Below are 25,728 nucleotides of genomic sequence, written 5' to 3' on the forward strand. Positions count from 1 at the left end.
CCCGTTTGCCTCAGCCAGGCCAGGGCCTGATTTAGTATAAGCTAAATAAGCTATAGCGGGCCTCCTCAACCTCGGACCTCCAGATGTTTCGAGACTACAATTCCCATCATCCCTGGCCACTGGTCCTGCTAGCTAGGGATCATGGGAGTTGTAGGCCAAAAACACCTGGAGGGCCGAGGTTGGGGAAGCCTGACTGCTATAGCTTAGTCAAAACAAAATAAAATAAAAAAAATCCCTTCCAGTAGCACCTTAGAGACCAATTAAGTTTGTTCTTGGTGTGAGCTTTCGTGTGCGTGCAAACTTCTCCGAAAGCTCATACCAAGAACAAACTTAGTTGGTGTCTAAGGTGCTACTGGAAGGGATTTTTTTATTTTGTTTTGTTTTGACTATGGCAGACCAACACGGCTACCTACCTGTAACTGGTGCTATAGCTTAGGGCAGGCATAGGCAAACTCGGCCCTCCAGATGTTTTGGGGCTACAACTCCCATTCTGACAACTCCCATCCAACTCTGTGATATTGAGCGACAGAATAATTTGGCCACGATAAGGAAATTTTGCCCGTCGTGTGGTTATTTTCCACCTAGTCGTTTTGACACACCGGCACCCTGTTTGCAAAATTGTAACAGTTCCAAAGTACAGATGCGCTTGCGCTTTTGCAAGATGGGATATACTGACCTCGGCTGCACTTGAGGGTTGATTCCAAAAAATTCTGCTGGAAAAACGCTTATGTCCCTGTGGAGATGGCAGTATTGAGTCAGTGGCTCATTTTTTACCATGGAAAATGTTTAAATAATTGCCATTTTCTTTTTTTTCTTTTGCTTGAGATAATGTGATCTAGATGCTACATTTGCAATAAATCCTAAATCTGTACTGATCAGCCTGTACATTTAGCAACTTAATGGACTGGATTTACCTTTTCCCATAGAGTTTTGTGGCAGTGTAGTTGGTGTCAGTGAAATCTCATGGAATGCACCTTAGCCTGCTAGACAACTATTGCTGCACCATAATCTTGCTGGACAAATCCTGTAGCACTTGGGTGGGGCATATTCAACATGCAATCTCTATTTTTTAAATTGAGATTATATTCACATATTACTGCTCACCTGCATCCAGTGCTCACCCGCTGCTAATTTTTGTAATCACGTTGAAACGTTTGCCTCAGTCCTGTAGCTTCTTGACAAATACTGCTCTTTCATGTCTTTTCCCTCAAACCTGCTTAAATCAAACTAGAAAACTGGGCAGTTGGATGCTGTGTGAATAACTTGTACAGTATTAGAAAGATAAAGTGATGACTGCTTAAGACAAAATGTAGAAAATCAGGACAGGATCATTAACAGTGATTTTGGCAATGTTGCCCCCGTTCCCTATTTCACTTCAGTAAGACTGAAGTTACTGTCACTGTGTTATATATTTGGGTGGCCAGGGTCTGAGACTTGCAGATATAACTCTAAAGTCTTTTAAGAACAATCACTTGGTGTGCTTCCAGACAGAGGCTTTATATGTGCTGTAAGCTGCCAAGAGTGGCTGGGATAACCCAGCCAGATGGGCAAGGTATAATTATTGTTGTTGTTGTTGTTGTTGTTGATGATGATGATGATGATGTTGTTATAATAATATTGTGAGCGGACCATTCAGATCCTATTTCTCTCTGTGTGTGTTTGGCACATCGGCTTCCACGCATCCCCCTTTTTTCAGTCATGGTTATTAATTGCTAATCCACTGTTTACATTCCCACACTCTCCACTGCCTTTTGCTTTTCTGGAAAATTGCATGCAGATATTTCTCTGTGCAGATATTTCTTTGGCCACCTCATGAGAAGAGAAGACTCCCTAGAAAAGACCCTGATGTTGGGAAAGATGGAGGGCACAAGGAGAAGGGGACGACAGAGGATGAGATGGTTGGACAGTGTTCTCAAAGCTACTAACATGAGTTTGGCCAAACTGCGGGAGGCAGTGAAGGACAGGCGTGCCTGGCGTGCTCTGGTCCATGGGGTCACAAAGAGTCGGACACGACTGAACGACTGAACAACAACAACAAATTTCTCTGTGTGTTCCTTTTTTAAAAAAAATAACCAGGAAGTGTACATGTTTACACTGGACTTGTTTTTTATTATTCCTTCCTTCTTGTAGGTCCAGGGACATTATTCATTTCCATTAAAAAAAATATACTGAGGTCTTGCACAAGTGTTATATTTGCCTGAGTAAGGCTTGCGAAAGAATGACAGAAAGGTCTTGCATAAGATGTCTCTATCCGCCCCCCCCCCCCAAGCCAGATGTATGTACTGAATTTACAGTTTCTAAGTTGCTGAGATTCCAACATGCCTTTGACAATTGGTGTAAATGGGCAAACTTGTATCATTTGGGCCACTGGCAGAAACAAAATGCCTAAGTTGTGCTCAAGTGAGAAGCAAACTGAAGCAGAAGTCTGGCAGAAGCCACATCTATCAGAATGTCATCACACATGACAAACTGCCTGCCCTGCCAAATAAAGAAATGCACCAAATAGATTCCAGCAGAGACTGCAGATTTATAAAAGCATGAACAGGCATTTTGATGATGTCATGCGAGTGCCTCAAAAAACTTGCATGAACAGAAACAATTTCTCAATAAGCTAGTGCCTGTATCTGGAAGTACACTGATTTGATCTTTATTGGCAAAATAAAGGGCTGCAAATGCACATTTCTACTGTGGTGAAATAGGTCAGTATGTCTTGCTGCTAACCAGGTTGATGGTTCAAGCCCACCCAGGGACGTCTGTGGGCAGGATTCCTGTATTGCAGAGGGTTGGATTAGATGACCCTCGGGGTTCCTTCCAACTTTACACTTCTGTGATTCTATGGTTCTAATACTATGCAGCCTGCAGAAAACTATCAATAAAACAAAACACAGTTGAATGTTAAGTGAATCCATCTCTCTTGCACTGCTCACATGTTTAGATAACCAGAAATCAAGCAAAAGACAATTAAAAGCACACCTCATGTTGCAGCCAATGTAAACCTGGTTATTTTCCTCACTGTTCCCCCTAACACCAGTATCAACTGTTAAATGCAAGCGCCGATTTCTTCCCCATTCAACTCAATCCCATCACGTTTAGCTTGGCCCCTTCCCGAGGCTGTGAAATGACAATTCCAAATTCAACTCTATCTTCTTATCTCTATGTGCAAAACAGGGAAGGCGTCACGTGACGCATGTCAGGTGATGTTGGCACTGTCATGGCGCCTGCCAGCTGATGAGAGTGGTGCACAATAGCCCAGGGTAAGGTAAGCGTCGTTTCTTTGGGCAGCAAGCTGCAGAATTTAGGCACCACCGAGGTTGTTGCTGGATAGCAGAAGTTATTGCGAGGTGATGCTGAGATCTTGATGCGATTTTCAGTCTTTTCCTTTTCTCCTGGCTGGACCTGCTGCTGCTTTCTCCTCACGCATCCCGTTTAATTGGCTCTTTGTTTGGAAGTATATACAGTGCGACTCTCTGCCTAGAATTGTAACCTGGCTTATTCGGTAATCGATCTACGAGAAGACGGGCTTCCTATAATCAAGACATGAATGAAAAAGCCTGCAATACTTTAAACAAATGTTCAGTTCTTGTTATACATTTATTTATACCCCGCTTTCCCCCCTAACCGACTCAAGGCGGCTTACAGATAAAAATAAGAACAGTTAAAAATGGGGTGGGAGGATCATTAAAAACAATTAAACACTGGTAGAATAATATATATATATATATAGCATACAAATAATTACAAAAAACCAATAACCAATATGGCACCAGTCCTTTCATTCGAAGTGTCAGTTCTCAAAAGCTTGTTAAAACACTGAACTAAAAAATCTGAAAATACATTCCTTGTGTTTTGCTGTTTCCGGTATTCTAAGGCTGTGCCTTTTTGCCATGCTATGGCTGAAAATCTAGCTAGAACACTCAGGTAAATTATTAGGCTGCTGGGATAAATTCAGGATTTACACACTCACTTGCACATTTTGAGGTGCAAGGCTATTTCTAATATTACAAAGCATAATATATAATTGTGGGAGTTAATTTATGCCTCCTTTAGTTTTGTTATTTCAGTATCAAGAATAGTTCAGTATCAAGAATTACACATAAGTGGAGAATAAGGAGAAAGCAAAACAGTCTTTGATTTGGAAAAATTTATCAAGAGAGTATTGTGGATTTTTTTTAATATTCATTAAAAAAATTATATTATAAATACTTTCTTATTTAGTAGTTATTCTGTATTAAATTGATTATCATACATGATACTTTACTTGTGTTTAAATATGAGATACTGTATTAGATTTTTTTAAAAGCTGATTAATCTAAAGTAAAAGCTATAAAGAACAACCATACACCCATTTTAATTGTCAAATGTTAGTGTGTATATATAGTTATGTGTGTGAGAGAGATCTTTGGGTGGACTTGGTTAGTAAAAAGTACAATGTTTTCAACATAACTGAGGCATTTAGTTGTATATGAACCAACCCAGACCCTGTGATCATAACCTGAGGTCTTTCTTCGTGTACCACCTCCACAAGAGGTCCTTAGTCTGGAAACACAAGAACAGGCTCCCCCATTTGTGGAATGCTCTCCCCAGATAGGCTTGCCTGGCACCTTCATTACATATCTTTAGGTGTCAGGTGAATGTGTTTCTCTTTAACCAGGCTGTTGGCTGATGTAACATTCTATGTCATTTTAAATGTGTTTGTGGGATGAGAATTATTGGTTTCTTTCTGTTTTTATTATGTATTTTGGGTTCTTATTTTGTATTTTTAAGTTGTGAACTGCCCTATGAATTTTGGATGAAGGGTGTTATAAACATTAAATAATAATAATAATAATAATAATAATAATAATAATAATAATAAACAAATACTGTGTTGTGTTCATTTTATAGATGTTTTGCATTCCACCTATAGGTTTTCCCTACAATTTCTGTATACCAATTAAAAAAAAAAACATTCTAAGTCTCTATTTTCAGAGGGAGAGTTAGTTACATGCTTAAGGCTGCAGTTCTCTGCAAACTTACTAGAAATATATATATTTTTTAAAAAAATCCTTCCAATAGCACCTTAGAGACTAACTAAGTTTGTTATTGGTATGAGCTTTTGTGTACACGCACACTTCTTCAGATACCAATAACAAACTTAGTTGGTCTCTAAGGTGCTACTGGAAGGATTTTTTGTTTTGTTTTGTTTTGACTATGGCAGACCAACACGGCTACCTACCTGTGACTATTACTAGAAATAATGCCTGCTGAACTCCATTTATCTTCATTCTGAGTATACAGGTATATATGATTGCCCCCTAGAGATCTCCCGTTGAAATTAATGGATGGTACCCATGATGAGTAACTGGTTTTCGTCAGGGGCCCACAAAATGGTCTTATTACCAAGTGCTTTTGTGAAAACAAGTGATTCTTAAATTACTAGTATTTTTGGTCCTAATGGCAATCCCTGAAAAGACTAGACTTCTCTCCTATATCCAAATCATATTGGCCATTGCATGCTTTCTCTTTCCATGTCTGTAAAGCTGTTTGCTGGATCTCAGTCTATGGTAGGAAACCATCACAATGGTTAAAAAAGGTAAAGGGGCCCCTGACCATCAGTTCCAGTAGTGTCCGACTCTGGGGTTGCGGCGCTCATCTCGCTCTATAGGCCGAGGGAGCCGGCGTTTGTCCGCAGACAGCTTCCGGGTCATGGGGCCAGCATGACAAAGCCGCTTCTGGCGAACCAGAGCAGCACACGGAAACGCCATTTACCTTTCCGCTGGAGCGGTCCCTATTTATCTACTTGCACTTTGACGTGCTTTCGAACTGCTAGGTGGGCAGGAGCTGGGACCGAGCAACGGGAGCTCACCCCGTGGCAGGGATTCGAACCGCCAACCTTCTGATCAGCAAGCCCTAGACTCTGTGGTTTAACCCACAGCGCCACCTGGGTCCCATCCACAATGGTTAGCAGAGTTATTAATCTGCTAGTAGCATGTTTCATGTTTAATCCCTGTTTGTAGTATTGCTATGTAAAGTCAGGAGAGTTTGCCTGTGCTGGAATCTCTCCCCCCCCCCCAAAAGAAGAAGTGTGTCTCAACTGCCCCCCCCCAAGAATTGCTAAATTAAAGTAACAATTTATAACTCTAATGTCTTGCAGAAAATCTGAAAGATGACTGCTACAACATGGAGAAAAAATCGTATGATACGAAAACTGATCATATGCAAAAGCTGATCCTTCCCGTCTTGTATCTGATTTTGGCTGTGCTGCTTGTGAACTTGCTGGTCTATCAATATTTCAGCTACATAAATCCTTCCTATGGACAGGCCGATGTTGAACACGACTCCTGTCAGCACGGTTACTTCAGATTAGGAACAGTGAAGAACTGTTCACCATGGTTGTCTTGTGAAGCGCTGAAAAGAGAAGTCCGCAAACTGAAACGCATTGGTGAAGGAGCTGTGAAAAGGGTTGGTTTATCATAATGAATCTTGAATATCTCAAACTCAAACTCAGTTTATTACAGCAATATAATACAGTACAATTCAAAACCAGTAATATCAGTAATATCGCTACAAGGCATCAAAATCCTAAGGATTAGGAAAAAGAAGAAGAAAAGAAAACAAACAACAACAACAAAAACCCAATAGTGCAAAAGAAATTTATAATATGTTTTCCAATAGAAGCGATTTACGTTTTTTGATGGCTAAGGTACAAAACTTGGCCACAGCATAGGATACTGAGCTCAAGGAGTCTTCCAAAAGGAATTTGCGTAGGATTTCGGGAATAAATTCCATATAATATTGCAAGGGTTTGATAAAAGGGGTAATACAAGACGAGACCGTTCTTCACTGTAAAGTTCACAGAATAGGAGAATGTGAGTAACAGATTCCACCTTATTGGTCATGCATGGACATAGGCGCTCGTGAATTGGTACCCGCAGAAATTTGCTGTGTAATACAGCTGTAGGCAGTGCCTCAAATCAGGCTCTGGAAAAAGCCCACCTATAAGAATCTTGAATATAATAAAAATGTTGCTCTGTAAATTTGCCATTCACATTTTTTTTCGTACCAGAGGGGGGTGCCTTGACATATGCTTCGGAAGAAGTTCTAAATGACATTGTCAGCTGGGGGAAAGGCTGATAGGATTGTCATGCTCCAGCCGTGGGGGCAAGCGGACTGCTCCTGGCTGGCTGTGAGATCTTGAAGAGGAGACAGCTGCTCAGAGCTCGCATGGCAGCCAGGAAGTAGCTTAGAGGCACACTGCGTCTCAGCTGAGAAGTAGGGAAAGGGCAAGGCGTTCACACGGCTGCATATAAACTGCAGCTGACGCCCTGAGAATGGCTAGGAGGCGGAGAAGGAAAGGTGGACAGAGAAGGAGAGCAGAATAAAAGGGAGAAAGGACTGGGAAGGTGTGATAGGAGCAGCTGGGGAAGGCACAAAGGGGGGACAATTCCAGGGTGAACTGGAAGTAGCAAGGGGAAAGAATGCCGCGGCGAGGCTCCTCACGGGGTCTTTGCCGCAGGACCACATTCATCCAGTGCTTTGCCAGCTGCACTGGCTCCCGGTGGAGTACAGGGTCAGGTTTAAGGTGCTGGTTTTGACCTTTAAAGCCCTATGCGGCTTAGGACCCTCATACCTAAGGGACCGCCTCTCCTGGTATGTCCCAGGTAGGACCTTAAGGTCCTCAAATAATAATTTGTTGGAGGTCCCGAGCCACAAGGATGCTAGGTTGGCTTCAGCTAGGGCCAGGGCCTTCTCAGTACTGGCCCCGACTTGGTGGAACAGTCTGTCACAAGAGACCAGGGCCCTGCGTGATTTGGCATCTTTCCGCAGGGCCTGCAAGACGGAGCTGTTCCACCTAGCCTTTGGGTTGGTTTCAGTTTAACCCTGATGTTTCATTCTTTTGGTGTGATTGGTGGGCTACTTAAAAATGAGGCTGCAGTTTAGATTTAATTTTAAATTGTATTTTAATCTGTATTTTAATGAACTGTTTTATGTTTTTGTTGTGATTTTATTGGTGTTAGCCGCCCTGAGCCCTGTTTGGCGGGGAAGGGCGGGGTATAAATAAAAATTTATTATTATTATTATTATTATTATTATTATTAAGGAGGGGTGTTTGGGCTTGTTGGCTAGATGGAAGCTCGAGTCCTGTAGCAAAAGAGAGTAACAAGGGATGGAGGACTTAAGGGATTTAAGAGGCCTCCTCTACTCCATGGACACACCCAGGGGGAGTATAGTTGAGAAGCCTCTAAACTGAGGATGCTGTATGTTCGTTCCACCTGTGACCTGGGCCACCTCAGCATAGCTGTCAACCCTCCCTGCTGTTTCCCAATGCTATAATAAGGGAATTTCCCGCAAAAAAGGGAAAGGTTGACAGCTATGCACCTCAGATGTCAAGCAAAATCTTCCGAAGGAGGCCCGAGGAGACGCTTGCTTCCTTGCAGTGGATTCTGAAGAAAGACAAGCTTTGGGCAATGGCCACTTGACATAACTGATCAAATATCCCGCTTGCCTGAATTTGACACCTGACTGAATTAATTCAGAGCTGTAACGAGGGTCATAAAAGGGAAACTTGCCATGAACAACTGAGGGGAGGAAGAACAAAATAAAAAATAAGAAAATCCTTCCAGTAGCACCTTAGAGACCAACTAAGTTTGTTCTTGGTATGAGCTTTCGTGTGCATGCACACTTCTTCAGATACACTGAAACACTGAGGGAAGGAAGGTGATGGATGTGAGTGGCTTTGATGTACGTTTCAGTGAATCTTAAATTTGTCCTTGTTTATATGTGGATGCTGACAATCCCAGCTGAATCTACGTCTAGAAATAAAAATCTACAGTGGTACCTTGGTTTACAACCATAATCCGTTCCGGAGGTCCATTTGTAAACCAAAACAGGTTGTAACCCAAGGCGCGCTTTCGCTAATGGGGCCTTCAAATTTTTTATTTTTTTTTTGTAATTAAAAAATGGGTTGTAATCCAAAAAATGGTTGCAAACCGGGACACGCACTTCCTGGTTTGATGTGTTTATAATCCAAGACGTATGCAAACCAAGGTACCACTGTATTTCCTCATGTTGCGGGAGCACAACACCAAGTGAATGCTCACAGTTACGTTTGAGTGACTGTACGTAGTCACCTCTCTATTTCCAAACACTCTGGGATTTGTAAACATAACCAGTTTTCAGATATTTGCAGTGACATAACTTGCTTTGTTGTGGCATAGACCTTGTATCTATTCATGTTTTTTGTCCTTGTGTGTGTTTAACACATAGGTTTGGATTTGCGTTTGTGAAGGCTAAACTGTTGTCCCCCATATCGAGAAACAACTTGGCTTTTACAAACTGCATTTGAGAGTTTGGATCTCAAAGTTTGAACATTGTTCTCCTTGTTCTAGGTCTTCCTTTCTGAGTGGAAGGAAAACAAAGTTGCCCTTTCCCAGTTGACTGTGCCGGAACTTCAAGAGGACTTCATTCATGGCTTACAGATGCTGAGATCTCTACAAAGCAGACATGTGGTCAAGCTGGTTGGATATTGTGAGGAGGAGTTCACAGTTCTTACGGAGTACCATCCATTCGGCTCTCTGAAGAATCTGAACGAGATATTGAGCCTTCCAAAGTACAAGAGCTTCAACACATGGCACATCAGGTTCCTGCTTGCCATCGATTACGTGAGCATACTCCATTACTTGCACAACAGTCCCCTGGGCACCCTTGTGATGTGTGACTCCAGCGACTTGGATAAAGTTCTTTCTCAGTACTTGTTGACTAGCAGCTTCCATGTTATTGTGAATGACTTGGATGCTTTGCCTCTTGTAGACAGGAATGCTGGCGAACTGATCAAATGTGGCCACCGGGAACTTCAGGGTGACTTTGTTGCTCCAGAACAGCTCTGGCCTCGTGGAACTGAAATGGCTTTTGAAGACAGCCTCATGCCTCCTTATGATGAAATGACAGATATATGGAAAATCCCCGATGTTTCCAATTTTATCTTGGGGGATGTCGATGGGAGTGATCTTGTAAGGTTCCACCTCTTTGACATCCACGGGGCATGCAAAAAGAGCCCAGCTGAAAGACCTTCTGCTCAGACTGTTTTGGACACATACAAGAAAGTGCTAGGGTCACTTGTGAGAGAAACAGTTATGCCAAGGACAAGGGACATGTTATAAACACACACACACACACACACAAAAACCCTCATGGACATACCCTGGACAGAGCCAGTGTGGTGTAGTGGTTAAGAGCAGTAGACTCGTAATCTGGGGAACCGGGTTCGTGTCTCCGCTCCTCCATATGCAGCTGCTGGGTGACCTTGGGCTGGTCACACTTCTCTGAAGTCTCTCATCCCCACTCACCTCACAGAGTGTTTCTTGTGAGGGAGGAAGGGAAAGGAGAATGTTAGCCGCTTTGAGACTCCTTCGGGTAGTGATATAGCGGGATATCAAATCCAAACTCTTCTTCTTCTTCAAACTCTTCTTGGTACATTTTTAGCACATTTGACTCTTCCTGATCTGACAAGTGCATGGCGCTGGTGGAAACATGAGCATAATTAGAAAAACTCTAAAATGGCTTCTTAAAAATGACGCCCGATTGCACCTTCTGTGACAAATTGTTGAGGGGAAAAAGGAGGGGGGGAATAGTATGTGTTCTGTGTGGTAAATTTCTGAATGAGTTTTTCTTCATAAATCAAGTTGGCACAGGCAGGATAGATGTAGCTATATGATAGGAGATGTAACAGAAGTGTTAGTATTTCACGCCTCCGATGCTGCAGATGAGATTGGTGTAAATTGGTGTAAAAGGGAGGAGTGTGGGAACGGAAGACAGTCTTATCTCTTCCGCTGTATGTACTGTTTTACTGTCATTTTGCTTTTACTTGCTCCTGTTCTTCTCTCGGAGCTGGAGAGAGAGGTCGCCATGACTCCTTTGTACATAGTGTGTAAATAAATACGTAGATTAGCTCTACAATGTCTCACACTTCTTGCTGTGTTATGCTAGAAGATTAGGGTGCATATATCATTTGTTATATGTCGCTGAAGTGCACTGGCGAAGAAGGGAAATGCCTTTTCCAGAGCTGCGCATACCGGAGGACACTCGGAGTTCAGGGGCTGCAGGGTCACCCCAGGGCGTTTCCCAACAGTTCTTGTTCTCTTCAAATTATTGCCTACTGTGCTTCTCTTCTCCCCTCCCTTTCAGCATTTTTTGATTCCCAATTACCCCTATCTCCTCCAGCATAACAAAATCGCTCCTTGGAACCTAATTCCATCCAACCTAACATTAAGGTGGTCCTGAGTACAGCTTCTGCAGTTTCTTGTTATCAATACACGTAGGCAAATAAATTATATAGAGCTAGCAGAATCAGGAAGTGAGGCAAACTTGTACTTTTGGATCTAGTTGTGGTTAGTGCAGGAGTAAGTTCAGAGACGACTGCCGTGTCCCAAGCAAGCAGTGCTCTTCACACAGGGAAGTCATATTAGATGCTCCAAAGCAAACACCAGGTTCCCAGTCCCTTGTAACGCTAATGTAAAGGTAAAGGGACCCCTGACCATTAGGTCCAGTCATGTCCGACACTGGGGTTGTGGCACTCATCTTGCGTTACTGGCCGAGGGAGCCGGCATACAGCTTCCGGGTCATGTGGCCAGCATGACTTAAGCCACTTCTGATGAACCAGAGCAGCGCACGGAAATGCCATTTACCTTCCTGCTGGAGCAGTACCTATTCATCTACTTGCACTTTGACGTGCTTTTGAACTGCGAGGTGGGCAGGAGCTGGGACCAAGCAACGGGAGCTCACCCTGTCACGGGGATTCGAACCGCCAACCTTCTGATCAGCAAGCCCTAGGCTATGTGGTTTAACCCACAGCGCCACCCGCGTCCCCAGCGCTAATGTTGGAGTAAGCAATTGCAAGGACAAACCAGCTCCATCCTGTACAAATGCAGCTCCCTCTCTGGCTGTGCTTTCTTGAAAAGGACCCCCTCCTTCAAAGACATACTGTGCGCTGTAACGTGGAATGAGCCCATTGGGGGCGGTGGGCGAGGAATCCTTTTGCAGGGGAGAACTGGTGGGTGTGAGGGAGATTAAGCAAGCACCCCCCCTCACCAGCTGATCTGACAGATAGCTGCACTTCCTCCCCATCTAGTGGCAGACTTCTTAATGTTTCAGCAACCCAACGAGATGAACCTGTCAAAATGATGACTTGCTGTCTGAAGGCACGTTGCCCTAGCTCTGATTTACAAGAATTGCCTGAGATACCCTGCAGGAACACTAGATGACAGCAGACAGTAGCACATATATGCGAACTTTCTGTGGTTTCTAACTCCAAAATCACTTTATCCGTTCGCTGGTGAAGCGAAACACGAACATGAGTAGGGTACCAATGGTCACAGAGCATAAACTGTAAAATACACTTTACAGTGGTACCTTGGGTTGAGTACTTAATTTATTGCAGAGGTCCGTTCTTAACCTGAAGCGTACTTAACCTGAAGCACCACTTTAGCTAATGGGACCTCCCGCTGCCGCTGCACCACCAGAGCACGATTTCTGTTCTTAAGTGGAGTTCTTAACCTGAAGCGTACTTAACCCGAGGTACCACTGTACTGTCAAACAATGATTTAAAGGCAGGTGCGTTTGTATGTGTGTGGTGGCTGAGAGAATAAACAGCGTTTCCCACCGGTGTTACCAGTGAAGTTGGCTTACTGGGGGGGGGGGGAGTCATTGAAGGGCTCTGACCATATGGGGGTAAGTGATCAATATTGTTAACGATATTAGGGAGAGAGGGGGGGGGAAGGAAGTGGGTGGGATGGGTGGGGTGGGGAGATGATGTTTTTATTTTCCTTAAAATATGTAGGGTTTGGTATCAGCGTCGCTTGTGTTGGTTCTCTGTTGTTTGCTTGTGTTTCTTTGGCGGTGAGAGGTTGCGATTGGCGTAGGGTTTGATTGTTCATTTGTGGTTGGCTGTGGTGGTCTTTGGTTTCCTGTGTGAGTCAACAACTAAAATTGATCTGTAAAAATGCTTTATGGAAAAATACGAGAGACATTACACACACTTTGTAAACCAAGAAAATCTTTAATAAAAAAAAAAAATACCTGAGATAATAAAATGTATTTACCAACAAAATATATATATATATTGTTAACGATAGCTTGGTCCTATTGTTGCAGACACTGGGGCACAATGTACAGAATAGCAGTGTGCTGGGAGAGGGAGAGAAAGTAACAAGAGTTCTGCTGGATCATCCCAAAGGTTTAATAATAATAATAATAATAATAATAATAATAATAATAATTTATACCCCGCCCATCTGGCTGGGTCTCCCCGGCCACTCTGGGCGGCCTCCAACAAATATTAAAATACAATACAAAGTCACAGCATTTATCTAGTCCAGCATCTTCCAGCAGTGGCCAATTAGATGCCTCTGGAAAGCCCATAAGCAGGGTGTGAATTGAAAGGCTGCCCGTAGAGCTTTCATGGATCATCATGAGTAAGAAGAAGGCATGAGTTTAGTTGGAAGACTGAAGACCACGTCTATCAGGTTCAGGGCTGTCTTAAGCATATATGGCACCGGGGTGCAAAGATCCGCCCGATCCCCCCCCCCCGCAATGTTGACCTTTTTAAAGGAAACGTTCCCCAGAGTTGTCAAGGACCTGGGGGGTAGGCAACCAATGCAATCAGCAGAGGATCCCAGTGCAAAAAAAACAGCCCGAGGCATTGGCATCGGCAACTGAGCGAAGCCAGGTGTCTCGTGGTGTAAGCAGCATGTGCTGTGTGGGCCTCTCCATGCCCCTACGCCAATCCCAGGTGCGCGGGAGGGTGAAGCTGGCCGGCCACCTCAGAGCCTCACTGGCTCGCTCGCCCCCGAACTCACGGTGCAGAGCCGCCCGTAGCAGAAGAGCCTGCCGCGGCGCTCTGACCGATGGGCGGGCTCTTCCCTGGACTCAACTCTCGGGCCCCGGACTCTTGGCCTGGCACCCCTGAGAGCCCGGCGTCCGGGTGCCCCGCACCCCTAGCACCTATGGGTAAGACGGCCCTGGTCAGGTTGTTTTGACCATCTTCTTTAGTAATTATCCAGTGGGGAGAAAAACAAATGTTTGATTGTTAATGTACGGAGCTGTCTCCATTTAGCAATGCAGACTTGACAGACTGTGTATAAGGGAAAGGGGGGCCTGCATGCAATGAAAGAGGGGAATGAGTATCCACAACACTTGACCATGGCTTCATAAACCATGGTTTATGAAGCTATGGATGAATGCCAGAAGCAGCCATTATATCCTTGGGAGAAGGAAGCCCTAGGAAACAGAAGACAGCCTGTTTCCCACAAATTCAATCAAAAGCGAGGGACTGCATTCTCAATGACATAAGCGAGATGGTTTTGTTGGGTTGGGTTCCTGTGTTTTATTCTCTAATGGACCAGCAATTATAAGGGTTAACATCACCATTAAAAATAACATGGTTAAAGCTTAGAAATTGGTTCCCCCTGGCATCTTAAATTAAGCAGACTATTATTATGCACTTTATTCAGTGGAAGCAGCTGTTTCAAGATGCCGCAATTACCGTTTAGCAGAATTTCCTGCTCTGCTCAAAACCCATGGTTATAGACTCTGCATCCAATCGAAAGTGAGAGGAGACAGTAGGAAAGGAAAGCTAAGACAAATGCATCCTTATTTTTAAGTATGAATTAGAGGTTTTCCTCACATTTTTTCAACAATTGGAAGCTGTTGGAAAGTTGCCATCTAAATGGAAATACTATATAGCAGTAATAACAGCATAAATGTCAGGCAGCAAACCTGCACAAGTTACCTGGTACTAAATCCCATTGCCAGATAGAGGATTCCATAGTAATTTGGGCATATAGGTACACCAAGAGAGAGCCAGTGTGGTGTAGTGGTTAAGAGCGGTAGACTTGTAATCTGGTGAACCGGGTTTGCGTCTCCGCTCCTCCACATGCAGCTGCTGGGTGACCTTGGGCTAGTCACACTTCTCTGAAGTCTCTCAGCCCCACTCACCTCACAGAGTGTTTGTTGTGGGGGAGGAAGGGAAAAGGAGAATGTTAGCCGCTTTGAGACTCCTTTGGGTAGTGATAAAGCGGGATATCAAATCCAAACTCTTCTTCTTCTTCTTCAAAGAGTAAGTCTTCCCCACTTTGTCATTTTATTTGTTTTTTTCCAGTTCCATAATACATAAACATATATAAAAACCCAATAAATTAAGTCATTAGCTTACTGCTTCATTTGTTTTATGTTGGTTCAAAAGCATCAAAATTAGGAACCACTTTTTTCCCCTGAAACAAATCTCCACCAAATGAAGCTATCCCATAACTCCTTAGAGCTTGCTCTTTTATTCATCTGAGATTTTCCTCTCCCCAAGATCTGTTGTTGGTACAATATCTACTTTTCATAGCTGAGCTATTAAAAGCCAAGCAGGTATCAACAGATGAGAGACCAAAGAACTTGGAGGAATCTGCTGTTTTGTATATTGCCCAACGTTTCCAAGGGGCCTAAAATGTAAATTGGTGCCTGCTATTTTGCCAATTTCCTCAAAGATTCTCATTTAGAAATATTAAATCTTTTTTTTTTTTTGCTAAATCATTTTTATTAGATATTCCAATAATAAAAGTCACATCATATATTTATAAATATCAATTAATCCATATAATCCAATTAGTCAAAAAAAAATCCAAATACCGGTAAATTGCCGAATTATTGGATTTTTTTAAGACTTCCCTTGCTTCAGACAATTAGGATTTTGATCAACCTCTTAATTCCATCTCCTTCCGTAGTCTCGATGTCATCCGTCTCCTTCCTGATGTTATCTGCCGTTCTTTCCATTTTCTTTCATGCCACTGAGTGCTTTCGCAAGTGAGATGGAACAGCCAAAATCCATCATGACTGTGTGGATTTTATGTTAGAAATATTAAATCTTAACACACTTCCACTATATATGTGCAAAGGTACCTCTTTCAAAAGCTGCTACATTTCTGGCCATATCCACCCTTCTCAACATGGTTTCTTATATAATGTCTTATTTGTAAATGTTGAAAGAAGGGCAGTACCTTGTGACTAAAAAGTCTGAGTCATATTAGATCATGGGTAGGCAAACTAAGGCCCGGGGGCCAGATCCGGCCCAATCGCCTTCTAAATCCGGCCTGCGGACGGTTCGAGAATCAGCCTGTTTTTACATGAGTAGAATGTGTCCTTTTATTTAAAATGCATCTCTGGGTTATTTGTGGGGCATAGGAATTCATTCTTCTTTTCTTTCAAAATATAGTCCGGCCCCCCACAAAGTCTGAGGGACAGTGGACCGGCCCCCTGCTGAAAAAGTTTGCTGACCCACTGAGGTTGGGGTAGCCAGTGTGGTACTTTCCAGATCAATACTCTGATCAGTCCCAGACAGCATAGAACAGTCCTGAGACCTCCAGGTCTAGGGCGATATATAAATTCAATAAATAATAATTCAATGAATAACAATAGTAATCCCTGACCTAAAACGTCGTCTTTCCAGTGGAGAAGGCTTTGGGGAAGTATACAAGCAGGGCAAGAAAGCAGCAATCTCCCCCCACCCCTGGAAGGTTCCATGTTACTTTCAGGGCTAATAGCTGTACCATTCTCCCAACAATCTGTACAACCTGGGTCAGTAGCCACACCAGCATTTTGTGGCAGCAAATTCCATATGATAAGCATATGCTTATGTGTGAGGAATGTGTTGTTTCGGATGCCACAACCCCATGAATGATAACGTCCGAGTGAATCTCGGAAACTTCTTTGTTGTTACTGCTTTGGTTCCTTTTTTTTTGTTTCCAGAGATTTCACTTTTCTCATGCTTCTTTTGCCTCTTAGGGCTTTCCTCCCAGGGGAAAAAAAAACCACAGCTCTTTAGTGCTCAGTTGGAACAAATGGCCATTCGGGTTTTCTCCAGATTGATGTTTGCTCCAGTTTAGAGCTAAAGAACTCCCTAGAAAGGAAGAGGACAAGGGGAAAAGCAGAAAACTGCTTGCTTAGAAACATGCCTAGAAAGCATGGGGCAAACTGAAGTGTGGAAAATCCCTTAGCTGCAGTGTGTGTGTCACCCAGAATCCCTCAGAGGGACAGAGTTGTCCAGGGGGACCCTAATTGATTCCTGCACCAGTCTATCACATGCCACATTACTTGGCCATATCTCTAATTCCCACAGGTCCACATCCTTAATTTTAAACTCTATTAGTATATTGTATCTGTTATACTTAAGAACTAATCTCATGTAGACATTCTCAGTGCCACAGGAATAGAAGAGGCTCCGGAATATGACTCCACAAGGGAGATTTGTTTCCTCCCTGAATCTCCCTTGAGAACAGCGATGTTCTTTTGGCAAAATGACCCCTGTAACCTTGCTAAGACCTATTCTACTCTAATTTGCTCGAGTAAGTCAAGTTTCAGTTCACCGTTTCAAACAGTGTGTGTGTGAAAGAAATAGGAAACATTGTTTAGTGGTTCCCACAACATTATGGTGTTTCCTTGGTGTGCTTTAATGAAGTATTATTATGCTTAACTGATATTTATAGTTTCCTTGCATCATTTAACTACCCCCCCCCCTTCAGTGAAGGAAACACAGGTACGGCAATTGGAGGCAAGTATATTGTTCTTGTAAATCTGTCCCTGAGAACTTTCCAGTTGAAGACGGCGGAAAAGTCATGAGTCAGTGTTTAATTTGCTGTTTACAATTTTGCTTGTTTACGGTTTTCCAAAAGTAGATTAAGCAATACCCTTAAGTATATGCTATTATGGATGAATGAAGCATAATTACATATAATATGTATTTATTAATTCCTACCTCTAATCTGCATCATTAGATCAATGTAATTTATTCCAAACAACAAATGTCTAGAGTTGTTCACCCACCATCCAGAAACTAGAGATCATGTCCCCACAACTCTATTACTTCCTCACTCTTGAGACATAGGAGGAACATACTGTGGAAAGAATTGATGGAGCCTCAAAAACTGGAAAACTTTACTGGAAGTTGATATAGTAGGAGGAATTTTTTAAAAGGCAAAGGACCCCCTGGATGGTTAAGTCCAGTCAAAGGCGACTATGGGGTTGCGGCGCTCATCTCGCTTTCAGGCTAAGGGAGCCGGTGTTTGTCCACAGACAGTTTTCTAGGTCATGTGGCCAGCAGGACTAAACCACTTCTGGCGCAACGGGATACCGTGACGGAAACCAAAGCACACAGAAATGCCATTTACCTTCCCCCACACACAATGGTACCCATTTATCTACTTGCGCTGGCGTGCTTTCGAACTGCTAGGTGGGCAGGAGCTGGGACCGAGCAACGGGAGCTCACCTCGCCGCGGGGATTCGAACCGCCAACCTTCTGCTCGGCAAGCCCAAGAGGCTCCGCGGTTTAGACCACAGTGCCACCCGCGTCAGTAGGAGGCGTGGAACTAATTTGAGACACGTCTCCTTAAAAAAATCAAACTAGATTTGAGGCGACACCGTTTAAAGATTTCCATCGTATTTGCAACACACACATGCATGCAGTGGAGATTTAAAATCAGGGTTTTTCTTCTCTGAGATGGGCTGCCTTGCCAGGCTGACCAGCCCCCTCTGTCCCTCGCTTTCCTCTACAGCACCTGCAGACCATTGGAACTACTATTGGTCTCGTCTGCTCAATCCATCTGTCTCTGTATTAACTCTCTGAGGGTTTGAGAACCATTGGCTATCCTCACCTGCTTTAGCCGGCTGGTCAAGGCCTTTCCTAGGGTGTGGCTGCTGTTACATGCGGATGGCTTTTAAAGACCCTCCAAGTATCCCTATTTTCCAGGGACGTCCCTAATTTGGAGAAGCCTTCTCGGTTTCTGATTGGATCCCAGAATGCCCCACTTTTCCTTTGGATGTCCCTATTTTCGTTGGAGAGATGTTGGAGGGTATGGAGTTATCCAAACCCCTGAGCTGTCTGAAAACAATCCTGTATAGGGAAGTTTTTTTTTGTAATGTTTAATGTTTGATTATGTTTTTATATATGTTGGAAGCTGCCCAGAGTGGCTGGGACAACCCAGTCAGATGGGTGGGGTATAAAGAGTAGAATTATCATTATGGGATGGGAGGTCCCTATTCTCACTGGAGAAATGTTGGAGGGTCTGCTTTTAGAAGCCACAGGTGACAATTACAAGATATTTGTATTGACAGTAAACACAGAACAAGAGTAATATATTTAAGCATTTAATGAGCCTTTTTAAATCAAGCTAGGTGAGAGATGATCAAAACAAGTGCTGTAGAACTACTATTTAATACGGTTTACTTGAACCTACAGGGACACAGGTAAGAAACATTTTCATAAACAGAAGGATGCAGTATGTGTGCTTTATAATAAACCAAGTTTGTGTTCAACCAAAAGATGAGGATCTCCCATTACTTCACTCTGTGCCGTTCAAAATGTCCTCAAAACCAAAGCAGTCACAGTTGCCTTTCCAGATATCCAGGGACAAGTTAGAACTAGGAAGGAACGGAAGACGCTGGACCTGCTTCACTGCTTGGAATTCCATTAGCAGCTTCAGCGGTGCATGCAGCCCCGGAATATTTCTCAGAGAGAAAAAAAATCATCTTATCTTTTTTTTTTTAATTTTATTTATTTCCCGTCAAGCTCAACTCAGGAATTAGAATGGATTCTCCTGGTTTCCTTCTAATCTTAGCAGCTCTCTCTCGAACCTCCTGTTCCACTTCCAACCTGTCAACTACGGGCGGTGGATGAACAGGTTTCATCCGTTCCCCTTCCACACACTCGGATGCTTCTTCTGCTTCATCATCATCATCTGTATTTTGGCTTGTTTTCTTCTTCTTTTTCCACTCTTGAAGTTCAGTTTTATATTCTTCCATTTTCTTTCCATACTCTTCAATGTTTTCTTCTATTAACTCAGATATTTCAGCCTGAATTTCTGCTTCACATGTCTTCTCGTCCAACCTTTGATCAACATCTTCCTTCCTCAGGTAGAGCTTCAGGGGTGTGTTAGTGAACCTCTGGAAATCACGCACTTTGATAATGGCCTTAAGCAATGTCCTATCTCTTTCTTGCTCAACATCACAAAGTCGTCTTGTTTGCCTTATTTCAATCTTGTATTCAGTTCTGCTTTGTTTTGCTACTGGATTAAGAATCCCACCTTCGCCAGGATCTGAAATATTCTCCAAGGCATTTCTCAGAGCATGCAGCTTATCTGTAAGAAGTTCCGTAATATTTTTCTTTCTCCTTGCTAGATACTGATCCTACAACTGAGCCAGCTTGGCTGCCAAGACATGCTCACGGCTAAAGCAGGGGTGGTGCGTGAATATTAATCCAGAAATTTCGAGATCCAGCTGAAACTGCCCCTGAGGGTCCCCGGATCCAACAATGTACTGATTAGCCAGCCTCATTTTTATGGCCTTTTTATAAAATGTCACCAGCTCTGGTTCTTTACCGTCCTCGACTGGGAATATTGGAGGTCTAGTAAGAGACTGTTTAACTGGATTGGGCAAAGCCCGAATCTGGCCACCATCTCCAAACCACCTTTTCCCCTGTTCCTGCTTGAGAATCCTGTTCTCTACAATATTTTGGTTTGACAGTGACACAGCAGGACGCACTCCTGTGTACAGACCTTCATCCTCAAGGTACCTTGGCTGCATATTTTCTGGTACCTTCAGAGAGGCAGGCACTCTTAGCATACTTGGGATGAACAATATTTCTCTCTCTTTCTGCACGCGAGCAGAGTAGCTTTCATATGCTGCAGGTCTAGTCACTAGGAAGTCCAGGGCTGTGTGTTCTATAAGGCAGTGTTTTTCAACCACTGTTCCGCGGCACACTAGTGTGCCGCGAGATGTTGCCTGGTGTGCCGCGGCAAAAATTGAAAAATTACTTTATATATCAGTGGTGGCGAACCTATGGCACGCGTGCCAGATTTGGCACGCAGAGCCCTCACTGCTAGCACGCGCACCATCGGCCCATCTGTGCTGCTGTTGTTGTTTTTTCCCCAGGCTTGCGTCCACTGTTGCCTGCTTGCACTCGCTGGGGCTGCTGGCCACGCAGAGCCGCCTCTCCCGGCGGAGCTGCGCCCAGGGTGCGAAGGCAGCGGCGGCTTGCCTCGCTGCCGGCGCGCCTGGCAAGGCGAGCAGTGCTAAATCCACCCTCTCGAGCAAGAAGGCAGCCCGGGCCCCGGATCAAGCAGGCGCCAAGGCCGGCGGGAGGCAGCCCGGTGGCGAGCCAAGCAAAGGCAGGAAGGGCAAGCGATGCGCCTCCTTGGCCCCGCCGGGTTCCCTGGCCCCGCCGGGTTCCCTGGCACCGGCCGCTGGGCTGGGCAGCGGATCCGGCGCCAGGATCAGCCACATGGACAGCAGCTCCGACCTGTCCGACTGCCCGTCCGAGCCGCTCTCCGACGAGCAGAGGCTGGCTCAGGCCGCCAGCAGCGATGCGGAATCCAGCACCGGCTCCAGCGATCGGGAACGCGAGCAGCCGCAGCTAGCGCCCGCTCTGCCCCCGGGGCCAGGCGTCGCCCCTCAGCCTGCCTCGCCTTCTTCGAGCGCCACCAGCAAAGGGCCGGCAGCGTACCGCCCCCCATAGCGACGCCCCTGCGGGTGGGCTCCCGCCTGCGGGGACTGCGGCTTGCTGGAGAGGCTGGGGAATTTGGGGTGCACCGGCGGGGGCTTGGCAGAAGCTGCCCGGGCGTGGAGGTCTTTGAGGAAAGGTTTGGCTGGGGAAGGAGCTCGGTGGAGCCCCTTCTTCTCGGCGAAGGAGTGGTGCAGGCTCTGCGGCGACTTCAGAGGCTCGCCGAGGCTGGTGCCATTCAAAGTCTCCATAGTCCCGGCTGCCTAAGAAGACGCCAGGGAGGGGCGGACACTTGAGGCTCCTCGAGCCCTTCCCGAGCGCAGGAGTGTGAGTGGCGAAGGCAACGGTCCTCCCGGCAGAGCCCCGCAGCAACAGCGCCTTCCTCTAGTTTTCGCCTTTGCTCTCTCATCACTCCTGCTTCCTCCTTGCCCGCCACAAAGCTCACACTTTTTCCTCGGTCTGATTCAGCAAGACGGGCTCTCCTCCACCCCTCGGTCAGAAAACACAAACACACACAAAGCACAATCGGTGGCAATCTTCTCCCCCCCCCCCCCAGATCTTTCCAATCCGCTCGATGCAGCTCACGGTAACGTTGCACCCTGCAACATCGACTCCCTTCCCCCCCAAAAGCCCAGCAGCTTTGGGGCGCCCCCCCAAAAGCAAAGCAACTTTTGTGCACCCCCCCAAAACTCCAAAACTTTGGTCGGCAGCTCCCCCCAAAAAAGCTCAACAAGTTTGAGCACTTTGTGATAAATAAGTGGTTTTTGGTTTACAGTTTGGGCACTCGGTCTCTAAAAGGTTCGCCACCACTGTTTTTAACATTTCTAATGGTGGTGTGCCTCGTGATTTTTTTCATGAAACAAGTGTGCCTTTGCCCAAAAAAGGTTGAAAAACACTGCTATAAGGAATAGGTCATCATCCTCTTTTTCATGAACAAGATGCTCCTCTTCATCCATTTCACTTTCTTCTTGTTCTTCTCGGGGGCTGAGTGCAGATTCCTGATTTTCCCTCTCCTTGCCATCTAGATTCAACACGCCCTTAGTCTTGTTTTGCATTTCACCCACAACATTCTCTGGTTCAGGACCAAAATTGAAAGTGAAGAAGTTATAGGCTTCTTCAGAAGAAGGATAACTAGCCTGTGATTTTTGCTTGACTTTTCTGACAGAATCGTGGAACTTTACTCTTGCTGACACCTTGCATTTATTCTCTTCTCTTGCACTCAGTTCACCTTCATCTGTCTCATTCTCCAAACAAGTTTGTGCTAGTTTGTGCTTTCATCTCTCTGAGGCTTTTCAGGGACCGCAGATGAGGACCTGAGGCTTCTTGCAAAAGAGCACTTCCTGCTTTAGACCGTGCAGCTTTCAGTTTCTCTCTCATGGAAAACTCTGCAAAGCTTGTCCCCGAGGTGCATGGAGCTGGAGGCAAGCTGCGTGGTGACCGGTCACTGGTAGCTGCCATAGTGTGTCCCTCTCACCCAGCCTCCTATCTCTTAGGCACTACTTGTCTTCTCTCTGCAGCTTACAAGTCTTTTACACCTCGGGGGGCGGAAGGGGGCCCCTCTTTTCCCTGCCAACGTGCGGCGGAAGTGTCATTTCTGACGGCCCCCGTTGGCCGCGATGGCCCGCCGTCCCCCCGGAGACCTCCAAAAATCATCTTATCTTGACTTAACAACAACAAAATTATCCGGTATGTCCAAAGGATGAAGAGGGAAAAGTTCGCTCTTCACATTTGTAAAGCTTCTGTTTATCACATCACAGCTTTCAAATGCTTCAGCAGCTGAAAAATCAGAAACTGGAATACAGTTGTTCATCTGAGATCCAAACGCTCTGGAATTCGTCTTTGAATCATCAACCTGTTTTTTTATTAAAAGAAGAAGAAGAAGGGGAGGGAAAGGACAGTGGTCAAGGACAATGCGAGTTGTAGTCAAGCAACCCCTGTAGGAAGGCCCCAAGGTCCCAAACCCGCCTTCTCAGTGTATGCCTTTTTTCAGAAATGCACCCACAGCATGAACATGTATGCTCAACTTGTAGGGTGTTCTCCCCCCACCCCCATGCAAATTTCCCCTTCTTCTTACCTGGTCTTTTTGGGGGAGGCTTGGGCAGCAGCCACAGCGGTGCACACAGGAGATCCTGCAAGAAAGAAGGGGTCTTTGAAGCAGGGGAGAACTCAACGCTATGCACTGCTTCTTGGGCTCGAATCCTGGACCAGGTGAGCCCTTGGCCTGATCCTGCAGGCCCTTCTGGTGTGTTTCCTAAGCCCCCCACCTCCTTCCCCCTGTCCCATTACCTCAGGGGCGAGAGGCCTTTGCCTGGGCTCCAGTCCCTCCAGGAATGCGGCGGTTCCCTGGCTGAACTTTGCCCTCGCTGCAAAGGAAACGGAGACATCAGTGGGTGCCTGGCTCCCAGCCACGCTAGCCCCGGTCTGGGGCAGGAGGGTGGGGGACCTGGGAAGGGGGCATTTCTCCCTACCTGATCTTATCATCTTCACCCACTCGGCCTCCGTACGGGCGTTTCGGATCCGTCCAGGTCCCGGCGGGCCCAGAACAGAAGCAGCAGCCAAAGTCTCCTCTGAAATCACCCGAGAAGCTGTTTTAATGGGGGGAAACTTTGGCTGCTGCTTCTGCGCCAGACCGAGCCGGGATGGAGCCACGCCCGTACGGAGAGCGGGCAGTGGGGAAGAGTCGCGAGGGACGTCAGCCGGGAACCGCCGGGATGTTCTCTGGTTCTTCATTCCCGGAGCCGGCGCTGGAGCCTCATCCCTGGAGGCGTGGCCCTGTGGAGGAAGCAGGACATCCTATGAGAATCCTGTAGTGGAAGCCAAGGACAATCAGATGCCCCACAAGAGCATCTTGGACGAGGTGGCTGTCCAAGAGGGTGAGACAATTCCCAAGGACCCCTTCCTTCCCTCTGCCCTAGTACCTGATGTTCGCCACGTCTCTCCAGGGATTTCGCCAGAACAAAGTACACATTGGGGAAAGGCTCCCACACTGCAAAGAAAACAGAAACATGAGCAGGCGCCTGGCTCCCAGCCATGCTACCACTAGTCTGGCGCATGAGGGAGGGGGGGGGCACTCAACTGGCATTTCCACTTACCTGGAGTGGGAGCCTTTCCCCCTTTGTTCTGGCTGGCCTCTCGCCTAAGGAAGAAACAAGCTCAGTTAGTCTGATTGTTTGTTGTTCCAGCTAAATATATAGATAATAACATGTATCTCTTTTACGATTTGCGAGGGGCCCAGCGATATTTTGACTGTTTAGGGGCCTCCACAGGTTTTAATCTGGAACTGTGGCCAACCAAGGGCGGACTCTGGGCTCTCAAATGTCAACAGCGCCCTGTACACAGAGCCGTAGCTGGGGGGAACTTGCGCCCCTGGCAGAACTGTCCAGATTGCGCCCCCTAGTCACGGACAAATTTGCTCTTCTTTCTGCCTCTCCTGCAACCCTCCACCCTTTCAATTAACCCTCTATCTAAATGCTTTTCTTATGAGGCAATAATCAATATTTTTATTTACAGACATATTTATGGACATATTTCTAGCCGAGTTTGCGGGGGGGGGCACCTGTACCCCTGACAGGGGCTCCCTGCCTGTACAATTTGGCACTCTTCCCTCATGTTCTTCCGCATTGTTTGGGCCCCGTCTGCCGTGTGGTGCCCAGTGTGAGCGCACCGGCCGGCCACCCTAACACTGCCCCACCCCTGCCACAGAAGTTCACAGCATACCTGCAGATGTTAGTTCCTGATGGGGCACCGCTGGGCTGCTGCTGGGCTGGAGCCTTTGCCCGTACTCCCAAACCACGGCCCTGCGAAGGAAAAAGGACATTTTACTCTCCTGCCATAGGCATCCATTCGAGGGGACAGGGGTCCCGTGGGCCCTCCCCCAAGATTTTCTTCTGGGGCAGATCGCCCTTAATATTTTCTCTCCCCACCCCCCACCCCCCGGCTGCCTTCCCAGCTCTCTCCTGTCCTCAGTCTTCTGCCTCCCCCCCCCCCAGCCACATCCCTCCTTCTCCCGCGTGGCACAGAGCGCTGGGCATGGCCAGCCAACGGAGGCAGGGGAACTAGGGCACCTGGGAGGGTGGGGGCTGCTCCCTGCAAGGCCCTTTCCACCTGGCCTGGGGGGCGAAGCCCAGACTCACCAGCCAGCCCTACTGAAGAGGCTCCTCCTGAGGCCGGAGGAACATCGCCCGGCTATTGTTTTGTTGTTTTATTATGCTGTATACCGC

General features: G+C 45.9%; 2 protein-coding genes across 4 annotated transcripts in view; one reads left to right on the forward strand and one right to left on the reverse strand.

Moving 5' to 3' along the window:
* Nucleotides 1-3,175: 3,175 nt before the first annotated feature.
* Nucleotides 3,176-25,728, forward strand: part of POMK (protein O-mannose kinase) — a 24,114-nt gene continuing 1,561 nt past the window's right edge. The window contains exons 1-3 of one of the 3 annotated variants that reach the window (XM_033169407.1): nt 3,176-3,254; nt 6,134-6,441; nt 9,369-10,151. In XM_033169407.1, coding sequence (XP_033025298.1) covers nt 6,160-6,441; nt 9,369-10,139 — 1,053 coding nt within the window. In that variant the 5' untranslated portion in view covers nt 3,176-3,254; nt 6,134-6,159 and the 3' untranslated portion in view covers nt 10,140-10,151. Of the gene's footprint in view, nt 3,260-6,133; nt 6,442-9,368; nt 10,161-25,728 lie in introns of those variants that run through there. The other 2 variants (XM_033169406.1, XM_033169408.1) reach the window with 2 other exon arrangements.
* On the reverse strand, nt 19,234-23,000 carry LOC117058779 (coiled-coil and C2 domain-containing protein 2A-like). The gene is given in 5 exon segments (XM_033170147.1): nt 19,234-19,243; nt 19,826-20,753; nt 21,570-21,771; nt 22,405-22,758; nt 22,760-23,000. Coding segments are annotated over 5 exon segments (1,701 nt in total). The 5' UTR covers nt 22,967-23,000.

Source organism: Lacerta agilis, chromosome 14 (genome assembly GCF_009819535.1).
Source record: "Lacerta agilis isolate rLacAgi1 chromosome 14, rLacAgi1.pri, whole genome shotgun sequence".
Classification (NCBI taxonomy): domain Eukaryota; kingdom Metazoa; phylum Chordata; class Lepidosauria; order Squamata; family Lacertidae; genus Lacerta; species Lacerta agilis.